The sequence below is a fragment of the Schistocerca piceifrons genome, chromosome 7, assembly GCF_021461385.2.
Source record: "Schistocerca piceifrons isolate TAMUIC-IGC-003096 chromosome 7, iqSchPice1.1, whole genome shotgun sequence".
Taxonomy (NCBI): domain Eukaryota; kingdom Metazoa; phylum Arthropoda; class Insecta; order Orthoptera; family Acrididae; genus Schistocerca; species Schistocerca piceifrons.
The window spans coordinates 355,605,559-355,618,008 of NC_060144.1; the positions used below are offsets into that span (position 1 = coordinate 355,605,559).

A 12,450-nucleotide genomic window follows, 5' to 3' on the forward strand; every position below is an offset into this window, starting at 1 on the left:
TAAACAGATAAACCTTCCTCCCTTTTTTTATATTCCTATGAACTTCCATATTCAGGGATGCTGCAACGGCCTTATGATCACTGATTCCCTGTTCTGTACATACAGAGTCGAAAAGTTCGGGTCTGTTTGTTATCAGTAGGTCCAAGATGTTATCTCCACGAGTCGGTTCTCTGTTTAATTGCTCGAGGTAATTTTCGGATAGTGCACTCAGTATAATGTCACTCGATGCTCTGTCCCTACCACCCATCCTAAACATCTGAGTGTCCCAGTCTATATCTGGTAAATTGAAATCTCCACCTAAGACTATAACATGCTGAGAAAATTTATGTGAAATGTATTCCAAATTTTCTCTCAGTTGTTCTGCCACTAATGCTGCTGAGTCGGGAGGTCGGTAAAAGGAGCCAATTATTAACCTAGCTCGGTTGTTGAGTGTAACCTCCACCCATAATAATTCACAGGAACTATCCACTTCTACTTCACTACAGGATAAACTACTACGAACAGCAACGAACACTCCACCACCGGTTGCATGCAATCTATCTTTTCTAAACACCGTCTGTACCTTTGTAAAAATTTCGGCAGAATTTATCTCTGGCTTCAGCCAGCTTTCTGTACCTATAACGATTTCAGCTTCGGTGCTTTCTATCAGCGCTTGAAGTTCCGGTACTTTACCAACGCAGCTTCGACAGTTGACAATTACAATACCGATTGCTGCTTGGTCCCCGCATGTCCTGACTTTGCCCCGCACCCGTTGAGGCTGTTGCCCTTTCTGTACTTGCCCAAGGCCATCTAACCTAAAAAACCGCCCAGCCCACACCACACAACCCCTGCTACCCGTGTAGCCGCTTGTTGCATGTAGTGGACTCCTGACCTATCCAGCGGAACCCGAAACCCCACCACCCTATGGCGCAAGTCGAGGAATCTGCAGCCCACACGGTCGCAGAACCGTCTCAGCCTCTGATTCAGACCCTCCACTCGGCTCTGTACCAAAGGTCCGCTGTCAGTCCTGTCGACGATGCTGCAGATGGTGAGCTCTGCTTTCATCCCGCTAGCGAGACTGGCAGTCTTCACCAAATCAGATAGCCGCCGGAAGCCAGAGAGGATTTCCTCCGATCCATAGCGACACACATCATTGGTGCCGACATGAGCGACCACCTGCAGATGGGTGCACCCTGTACCCTTCATGGCATCCGGAAGGACCCTTTCCACATCTGGAATGACTGCCCCCGGTATGCACACGGAGTGCACATTGGTTTTCTTCCCCTCTCTTGCTGGCATTTCCCTAAGGGGCCCCATTACGCGCCTGACGTTGGAGCTCCCAACTACCAGTAAGCCCACCCTCTGCAACTGCCCGGATCTTGCAGACTGAGGAGCAACCTCTGGAACAGGACAAGCAGCCATGTCAGGCCAAAGATCAGTATCAGCCTGAGACAGAGCCTGAAACCGGTTCGTCAGACAAACTGGAGAGGCTTTCCGTTCAGCCCTCCGGAATGTCTTTCGCCCCCTGCCACACCTTGAAACGACCTCCCACTCTACCACAGGTGAGGGATCAGCCTCAATGCGGGCAGTATCCCGGGCAACCACAGTCGTAGTCCGATCAGGGGATGCGTGGGACGAGCTGGCCGTCCCCGACAAACCCCCATCCGGACCCCCACAGTGATGCCCATTGGCAACAGCCTCAAGCTGTGTGACCGAAGCCAACACTGCCTGAAGCTGGGAGCGAAGGGATGCCAACTCAGCCTGCATCCGAACACAGCAGTTGCAGTCCCTATCCATGCTAAAAACTGTTTTGCAAAAAACGTCTGAACTAATCTACAGAGAGCGCAAACAAATCGACAAAATTTAAACGGTTATTAAAATACAAGATTGCCGAGTAAATGCAGTAATGCTGCTACTTGCGCACTGCTGACACTGCTCGGCGGCGGAAGGAGACTAAGCGAAATTACACTATTCAGGTACTAAAACGCGATGCTACACTCTCAAATACTATAAAACGCCCGAAATTTATGAATTAAACAATGCAAGTACCAAAAACACGCAAAGAAATTAAGAATTAAACTATGTAACAAACGAGTGAGCTAGGAGTATACGACTTGCTGCTCAGCTGCTTATCCACCGGCGGCAGGGAGCACATGTATTTGGTCACTTGAAAAAGGCCTTCAGGGACGGATGGTTCCTGTCAGATGAGGGTGTGCAGCAGGCAGTTACAGACTACTTCATGCGTGGGACATGGCGTTTCACTAAACGGGTATCTTCAACCTGGCGCATCAGTGGGATGATTGACTTGGTGTCCATGTGGATTTTGCCTGATTGACATACCGATTCTGAACTGTATGAGCCTTCTAACAGAAACTTTCTGATCACCGCTTATACTTTGGTTCCAAAAGGAGTCCATTATTCAGGAACACACATTTTCAGTATCTTGACTGCAGCCATAAAAACTTTATTAGTAGTTAAAGTTCAGTTTAAGAGGAGTCTTAAGCATTTATTAGTGGACACCTCCTTCTGCTCCATTGACAGATTTCTTAGGAGAACTGAGCTGAAGTCAGTTCCATAAACAAAAGACTAACAAAACCACCAAGTAAGTGAGGTAAAACAAATTTGGAAAGTAAAAGTAAAGTTGGAGTAGTATAAGTACAATGTACAGTGAAGAATTAAGAAATTATATCATTATTTCACCTGGCACCTAGAACTACATACAAGGGTTGGAACTTTAATAGTGGCAACTATTTATTTACAGTTTGTACAAAATAGATACATGTTTCAAAGTTTTACTGACCTTCAAAGTAGTCACCAGCATTGTGTTTAACCCATTGTCAGCAATGTGGAAGTCGTAGGATGCTCTTAGCAGTGCCAGTTGTGTTGACAGTTCAAGCGGTGCAGTCTATTGCCCAATGAATTTGTAGCAGTTCTGAAGCGAATGCCATGAAGTGTTTCCTTCAGTTAAGAAATCAAGTTGAACTCATGAGGGCTTACGTCATGGGAGTGCAGTAGCTGGTATAGTACTTAGCAGCCCCATCAGTCAAACAAATCAGTAACAGCTTGCACTGCATTGTCCTGCAAAATGATGGTCAGGTCCTGCAGAAAGTTTCATCATTTCCGTCTCTAAGCTGGTCATAGATTGTGTTCCAAAAATGAACAGCATAGAAACAGAAGTGATGACACTGTCTGCAGGACCTGACCATCATTTTGTAGGATAATGTTCAAGCACGTACAGTGCAAGCTGTTACTGATTTGTTTGACTGATGAGGCTGCTAAGTGCTGTACCACCTACTGCACTCCCCTGACTTAAGCCCTCGTGAGTTCAGCTCGATTTCTAAACTGAAAGAAACACTTCACGGCATTCGCTTCAGAACTGCTACAAATTTGTCGGGCAATAGACTGCACCACTCGAACTGTCAGCACAACTGGCACTGCTAAGAATACCCTAAAACTTCCACATCGCTGGCAACAAGTTATACACAATGCTGGTGACTACTTTGAAGGTTAGTAAGACTTTCAAACATGTATCTATTTTGTATGAGCTGTAAATAAATAGTTGCCACTGGGTCATTCCATCTCAAATCAACTAACAGTCTGAACCTTGATATCTCAGATTTGGATGAAATTTTTTTTTTTCAGTTAATGTACCCACTAACACTAGTTTAAATTTGAAATTTCATATTTTTCTGACCTTTGGTTTTTGAGTTTCAAGGGTTTAAAAATAAAAAAAAACCTCAGTTTTTGATCAATCGATGATTGTATTAAAATGCTGTAGCTTAAAAACTATACAACCTAGAGAGCTCAAACTTGCACCATTGTTTTCCTCTATAAATTCCCTTCAATTTGATGTGTAACATGACTATGCTACCTAAATCTGAAAATTTTAAACTATTCCAAAAAAACATTTTTTGAAATTTCCAAAATACGTACCCTCAGATTTTTTTATAAAAATTGTATGTGTTGTCCAGTCTGACTGACTACATGTATACAAAATTTCAAGATGAGATCTCAGTGGGTTCTTGTATAAAATAATATTTTACTACCGCAATACACACTAGTGAGGTGAAAAGCAGACTTATTTCTACACTATGAATATTAAGGTAGGCCTATGTAATTCTAACAAACTTAAATTATTATTTTAGCCTTTTTATGCAACATTACCCTCTTATTGTTTGTTAATTCGTTAAATGATATTTTAATGTGAGAATAAAATATATAAAAAAATAATAACTTAAGAATCTTACGATTTTGTACGACATTCACTTTTTATTATAAAAAAATGTGAGATTTTCATATAGGGTCAGGGCTCTAGTTTTGGCCCTACCTCACTTATGGCCACATTGATGTAATGGGGAAGCTACACTGCATCCTTTCATCATATATTATAAATGGGAGGGAAAACTAAAACATCTGCAGTATGTCTTAATATCAGATTGCCTGAAACATAATGCAGTCACTTTCTATGTATTCCAGAAAAAACTGCTAGAAATCATAAAGAAAAACTTGCCTTTTGCACTTAAAAAGTTATTTACTTTTCTGATGGCAGTGCTGCACAATATAAAAATAAGAAAAACTTCCTTAATTTGTGTTTGCATAAAACTGATTTTAAGTTGAGGCAGAGTGGGAGTTCTTTGCAACATCCCATGGCAAAAGCACATGCGATGGCCTTGGCGGAACTGTTAAGCGGCTAGCTGCTAAAGCCAGCTTACAAAGGTCATATAACCATCAAATCTTAACACCCAAATCAATTTATGTATTTGCCATGGAAAACATAAAAAACATTTACTTTGAATATTGCGCAACAGGGGACTATGAACTGACCAAAGGATACTTACTTCCTCGGTTTAGTGACTCAGAAGCGATTGTGGGAACACAAAAGTTTCACCCATATAAACCCTGCACAGAGAGTCAAATTACTGTCAAGCCTTATCATTTTACTCTGGATGAGTCTCTTGAATATGTGACAACACTGAACCAAATAACACCATCACATATGGAAAATATTACTGCTGGTTTAGTGACAGTAGCAAATGACGACTCTTGGTGGCTAGGATGCATTGAAGAAAAATACAGTGACATGTACTGAATAAATTTTTTACACCCAAAGGGTCCAGCCCAGTCTTTTTACTATCCACAGCCAAGAGATATCTTAGATGTACCAGGAAACACTCTTTTACAAATAGCGAATCCAACAACAGCTATGGGAAGAACCTACACTTTAAGTGCTAAAGAAATGAAGTTGTCTTCTCTTGCTTTGGAAAAATATCGTAAAAGTTCTTAACAGTTCATAAAAGAAGCACGTTTAAATTATGTTACACCTACCCTCACTAAACACTAAGTTGTATAAATACCATGTGTATTAACTTTGTAAATACCAACTGGTATTAGAAATACAATTCTATCCATGCAGATATCAACAAGTTAATCTTTTTACCAAGTGAAATTAATTATATGCCAATTTCTGATATAAGGAACTTGTTGTAAATGATTACAAATAACACTGGAAAACTAAGAAAAAGATAATCTCTGCCATTTACAACGAAGGATGAAGGTGAGTGACTTTATTCAAAATTTTAACTTGTAGCATGTAGATTACCAATTAAAATGTGTTCACTTCCTTATGATGCATAGTTAAAAGAATAATGAACATTAAATTAAAACAACACTATATCATTTAATGAATTAAGAAACAATAAGAGAATAATGTTGCATAAAAAGGCTAACATAATAATTTAAGTTTGTTAGAATTACATAGGCCTACCTTAGTATTCATAGCCTAGAAATAGTCTGCTTTTCACCTCACTAGCATGTATTGCGGTAGTAAAATATTATTTTATACAAGAACCCATTGAGATCCCATCTCGAAATTTTGCATGCATGTAGTCAGTTAGACTGAACAACACACACAATTTTTATAAAGAAATCCGAGGGTATGTATTTTGGAAATTTCAAAAAGTATTTTTTTGGAATAGTTTAAAATTTTCAGATTTAGGTAGCATAGTCGTGTTACATGTCAAATTGAAGGGAATTTTTAGAGGAAAACAATGGCACAAGTTTGAGCACTCTAGGTTGTATAGTTTTTGAGCTACAGCATTTTAAAACAATTATCGATTGATCAAAAACCAAAGATCAGAAAATCTTGAAATCTCAAATTTAAACTAGTGTTAGTGGGTACATTACGTGAAAAAAAAAAAAAAAAAAAAAAAAATTCATTCAAATCGGAGAGGTCATGATTCAAATCATGTAGTACAATTGGCTGATTTGACATGGAATGACCCCACTATTAAAGTTCCAACCCTCATATAAAGAACCTATATGGCAGCCACACTGTTACTATGGGTATTATTGCAGTGTATTTAATGTTTACATAGGATTTAATAAGTGGCAGTGGTGAGATCAGTACAATGGTAAACAATATGTCATTCCTACTGAAGTTTTAATTAATTGCGTTTCAGGTGATGAAGGTAGATCGTGCACCAGATGGCCTCCCTACAGCACAAACATGCTTCTTTCAGCTCCGGCTTCCTCCTTATACCAGTCAAGAAATAATGGCAGAGAGATTACGCTATGCAATCAATAACTGTCGATCAATTGATATGGACAATTACATGTTGGGTAGAAATGCTGATGTAGGTCATGGATCAGATGATGAGTACTGAAAAGACTGATGTGGAGGCACCAGAGCCAACATCAAGAATTTATGAGCTGTGTTTTTGTCGACATGCTGTGATGATAAGCCATCATCATTCTGTGATATGTTGAAGTCTCATTTTGATTAAATTTGTTACAACCTGCAGGGTTACATTCTTTGTGTTTGCTGAAGTAGCTAGTAGTAAGTTCCATACACTTCAAAATACTTCTTTGATGGCAAAAGTTAAGGTCATTTTCATTAAGATACTATTGTCTTTCTCCCCAGGTTGTTCCAGTGTAAGATACATCTCACGTGTAGGGAGTAAATTCAAAAACTAAATAAACAGTCCATATTATTTCATATTACTGACAAAAATACTGCATTGTTTTGATTCGCACCTTAAGCTGTTGCGTAACACCCTTGTGTTTGAGAGTAAATCCAGATGCACATATTAATTAAGTTGAAAGTCACAAATTTATGCAGCTGTCATAATTTGTCCTCTGAGTGTTAACCAGAGAGCCTGTTGTGCACCCTACTATTGTTTGACACACGCAAAATGGTAATAATAATATTTTTAACACAGTTTGAAGGAATAATGAAGTGGAAGTGAGACAGGTTACTTTAGCAAGTGATCATATGTGCAGAGAAGTTAAACAGAACTAATTTTTTTAATCATTTTGTATGCAGTTAAGAGTCATGAGATGTAAGCATTATTTATGATAAAAGGAAGAAGCTGTTGTTTACTGAGTTAATTTCTGTAACATACAGCAAGTCTTGTTTTTGTGTATGTGAACTTAAAAAACAACCACTAAAAGTTTGAAAGTTGTCTTGTCTGATGAATGCCTGTGATTCATTATATAACCGAAAATGCTAGGTGATGTTGAATTGCTTCATCACACATGTGTAAATATGTCTGAGATAGAATTGTTGCACTGTTTGTTTAATTCCCACTTTTTGTGAGCAAAACTTGACATTGTTTGGTGTTTTGTGTGTGTGTAATTTTTTTCTTCTTCTTTTGTAATTAAAAGACAATGTTAGCATCACAATGTTTCTGTAAAATGCAAATCTTATGAATGATGGAATGCATTATTGTTAAACTACATTCCTAACAATTTATCAGTTGTACACTTCAGAGTAGAAAGGAAATAGGGAATGGCAGACAGTACCTGATAGTTCATGAGTGATATTGGCCAAAAATATTAATGTTGCTGCATTGTGATTCCAACTATTTGTTTATAATAATAATAAAATGTACGCTTACATTTGTGTTGACATGACTTGTGAGTAAAAATACATAACTTGTTCATACATTCCATTGGTATCTCATTTCAGTATTCTTTTTTTAAGCATAATAGGCAGTATTTATTGATAAAAACTTAAAACTCAAGTGTGACAGTTCAGATAAATTTATAAAACTTAGTACATAAAATAAGCTGCATATTGTTAGACTGTGCTTTTTGACATGGTCAATGCCCAATTCTGATTCTAAATAAGAATATTAGGGCTGCAAGTTAAAAACCACCAATTGCTGATTTTCATTACTCATGTTCTGTTCTATTCTGTCGTCTTTGACCCTTGTTCCTGAATAAATACTGGAACAAACCATTTAAAATTACTCTTTTTTTTATCCTCCAACATTTCCTCTCTTGCTGGAAGACATATTTTATTTATTTATTTTTAGTAGTAGTATGTCAGCTCACTATTTCCAGCAGTACTGTTACACTGAATGAGAACTATTTCCAAAGCAGGACAGGTAACCTGCAACAAAGTGGTTTTATGGGGAATAAGTTGCTCATGGGATAATTTGTATGAAGGCAACTGAGGTATTGAAAAGAGCATGTCACATTAGTTTGCATGCAGCCTAAACTCAAAACGGAAACTTCAACAATGTGGTAAAGTCAACACTGAATTTAAGAACTGAAATATTATTTGAAGGGATCTGCCAAGTCAGCTAGAAAAGTATAACAAAAAAAATTGTCTTCAGTGAAACTGGTCTGTAGTCTGCATAATTCAGTTGTTTCTAGCTGCAAATTTATCTTATGTGCTGTGATCTAACAGCAAAATGAGGTTAATGTAACCCCAAAGGGAGGGGGGGGCCCTGATGAATGATGAACGTGTGCCTTTACTTTGATTAGGTACAGCATCTTCAAATAAATCAGGGATAATGTGCATGTGGCAGCTTTCTATATTTCCACTTGTTTCAATATGGGTTACAGGCTAAGTAACTGCCTTCTCTAACTAAACAACAACCACCACTGCCAGGGTGACACTCAATATCAATGCACTTAATAATTAACATGTTTGGTACGAGTAAATTTCCTGTACAATTTTGTCAATGTGTTGTGATAAAATCTACATCTACATCTACATCCATACTCCGTACGCCACCTGACGGTGTGTGGCGGAGGGTATCTTGAGTATTTCTATCGGTTCTCCCTTCTATTCCAGTCTCGTATTGTTCGTGGTACACATCTGTAGATTTTAAAAAGGCTAGTGTGTCTGTGGGCAGGACCACTTTATTCAGAGCTCTGGAAGAATTTGGGATAAGTTAGAAGACACTCACTTCTCCAAAAACTATTAAAATACAAAATCTAAGCTAAAAACATCAGACCTATTTGAGATTTAGACATGAGTTAGACAAGTTAATGAACTACCTACAATTTTGCTTTACAGTATAACTGGGAAAATGATCAGAGAATGGGGAAAGTCTTTAAGAAAATCTGGCATTGAAAGTGGAGTATAATTTTGTTAGAAAAGGGCAATCTCAAAATAGACTGTTTAGCATTTGCAGATGATTTAGTTCTTCTAACAAAACATTGTAGCACAATACCAGATACAAGGTAGCCAAAGTGTTTGGTGTTTAGAGAGGCCCATACAGAAGATTTATACAACATACATACTCTAAGTCACAACATGGACGAAAGTGTGTGTCGAGTGATTGTGATGCATGGCTATTGAAGAGGATAGGGAAGAAATAAGAGGACAACAGTTGCAGTATTCATTTTAGAACTTAATGTTGCATTCACCAACCCTTTCAGTGCTGAAACAACTCAAAGGGACCTCCATAATCCGTGAATTGAAGGGCGATCAGTGATGCAAATGCCTTTAACAGGAAAACATGGTGCTCAAGCCATAAAACCTAGCCTGTGGAGCAATGGAAGAATGTCATTTGGTCATAGTTTAGTTTCACACTGTTTACAACTTCTGGCTGAGTTTATGTCCCAAGAATGAAACATAATGGTGTTCAATGCTGATTTGTGCAGCCATATTATGGTATTTCATGGGACCCATGCTTACTCAGAACGGTCACATTATTTCCAAGGATTATATGACCATTTTAGCTGATTGGATCCATCCCACATTACAGTGTTTGTTCCCCAATGGTGATGTGTCCCAATATGACAGGACCTCTGTTCATACAGCTTGTACTGTTCAGGACTGGTTTTGTGGTGCCTGTTTCCTGGCCACCACGGTCGCCAGATCTTAATATTATTGAACCTTTGTGGTCTACTTTAGAGAGAAGGGTGCATGATTCCTATCCACCTCTATCGTCACTATCTGAACGTGCCATTATTTTTGTAAGGAAACAGTATAAGGTTACTTTGAAAATCACACAGGACCTGTATTTATCCATTATAAGATGAATGGAAGCCATTTGGAATGACAACTGTTTTCCTGCCAGTGTTAAGCATGGTAATATGCTGCTGGTTACTTCTGTAAAGTATATTAATAACGAATTATGACTAGTACTCATCTACACTGACAGTCATCCTATTCACTAGTAGATGATTTTGCTATATGTTTATTGGGGAAAAACAGCAACTTCGAAAAAAAGCCATTGCTGTTGCTCTTATAATACTTCAAACAAGTCATGTATGCATCTTTACACAGACCATTATCAGCTGTCAGTATACTGACAAAATCAAGATCTATGTAATAGATATATATAATACAAAAGCAAATTTACTGGGTTTTTTTATTCCTGAGTCTAAACATTATGATAAACTGTAGGAGTGGATAACAGTAATTAGTTGTAAATGCCATTTAAGACCACAGAGGACGAGGTGTAGTCTACATGAAAATTAGTTTTACTTATAGATTGTGGTTGTGAATTGCGTAGTTCACTTCAAAGATCACTCTTGTTATTAAACATAAATACCGTTGGCACTGCATGTACTGACACAGGGCAAAAATGCAGAGGTCCCTAAAAACACTTCTGGAAGGTTTTCAGTTTCCGACTTTACACAATGTTCTTATTGCACACTTCTTCAGAGCAAATACTTTTTTTCTGTGTAGCTATATTGCCCCAGAACGTATGCCACGGCATAGTCCTGTCTGCCACTCAACACAAGAAGAGAGAGATTTCTGAGTGCAAGGTGGAGAGAAATGAGATTTTTGGTTAACTTAGCCACACACTTGTGCTACCCCAGGTCATTATCCAGGAACTCCACACATGGAGCCTCATCTGGTGAGCACCAATTGCACTACCTGTAAGTCATTTTATTACTTTGGAATTGCATAATATGAGATTTTGTAAGGTGAAGAGTTAAGCAGTTGGCTGTGACCAGTTATAAGCCTGTTCCATTATTCTCCTGCCTGTGTCTGTACAGATGTGTTTACATCCTTTATTAGTATCCCTATATCATCAGCTAACACATTTTGAGGAGTCCTCAAATGTCCTGTGTAAATCATTTATGGAGACCAAGAACAGGAGCAGGTGAAGCTCCAAACCTTGTGATGTACCATGTTTGTTTCCCCCACTCCAAATTAATCCTTATTCCTGCTGCATCATATGCTAATGTGGTAATTTGTTTCACACACCAACCATGCAAGGAGAAGGCCTTAAATGCCGTACCATCATAGTTCATGTAACAGACTTATACGATCTCTACAATTGAAGGCCTTGGCAAGTTCACAGAAAATGCCAACAGGGTAATTTTTATTGCTTGGTTCTACTAAAATTGAGTTCATGGGTTCATACATCGCATTCTCAGTAGAGAAGTCAGACTGAGCTGTCATCAAAAGGTTATTTTCAGAAAGAAGTTTCACTATTCTTTTCCCAGCTACCTTCTCAAAAAGTTGGAGAACATAGAATGGAGGGAGATTGGTCTGCATTTAGAGGTCAGTTGCCTATCTCCATGTCTATAAATGGGTATTACTACTGTGTGCTTCAGTCTTTCAGGGAATAAACCTTGAGCCATTGACTGGTTATGATCATAACTCAAAGATGACACTACCAAGTCAGCATAAGATTTTAGTAATTTGGCTGAGAGTCCACCACAGCCAGAAGATTTAGCGCTTTTTTATTCATCTAATGATTTTTGTGATCTAACAGATAATTTGGCAAAACTGATGTCTGATGGTGGAGTATGCATTGATGTGTAAGTAAGTCTAATGGTTCTGTTTTTGATAGACAATTTTTTGTTCTCATGTTTTCAGTTACAGCTAGGAAGAATTTATTGAATTTAGTAACCAATGATTTCGATTTCATATCATCTGACTCCCTGCTACTGTCGTTGGGGGAGTTCAGTATAATTTGCCTTACCGCGTTAATTCATTTCATGCAACATAAAGCCATCACATTGCTGTTGTTATTTTTTTAATGATACAAGGTTTTTGTCTTTCTGATGACACACTGAAGAATTTGACAACGCTGTGTGTAGTGCATTTCAAATCTTGAAAGGCACAAGATACTTTCATCCTAGGGGTTAGCCAAGCTTTTTCTTGGCTGCCACTGTAATTTTCCCTGACCAATTATAAATGAAAACGGGATTCACAATGTTGTGAGAACATTTTTAGGAAATAATTAAAAATTAAATTTCTCATCTACAGTGTGT

At 38.2% G+C, this 12,450-nt stretch overlaps 1 protein-coding gene across 1 annotated transcript in view; it reads left to right on the top strand.

Annotated features, from left to right (window-relative positions):
• Window positions 1-7,462, top strand: part of LOC124804616 (probable E3 ubiquitin-protein ligase HERC1) — a 790,356-nt gene extending 782,894 nt beyond the window's left edge. Inside the window, exon 72 of the mRNA XM_047264817.1 lies at window positions 6,438-7,462. Coding sequence (XP_047120773.1) covers window positions 6,438-6,641 — 204 coding nt within the window. The 3' untranslated portion in view covers window positions 6,642-7,462. The remainder of the gene's footprint in view (window positions 1-6,437) is intronic.
• The last annotated feature ends 4,988 nt before the right edge of the window (window positions 7,463-12,450 follow it).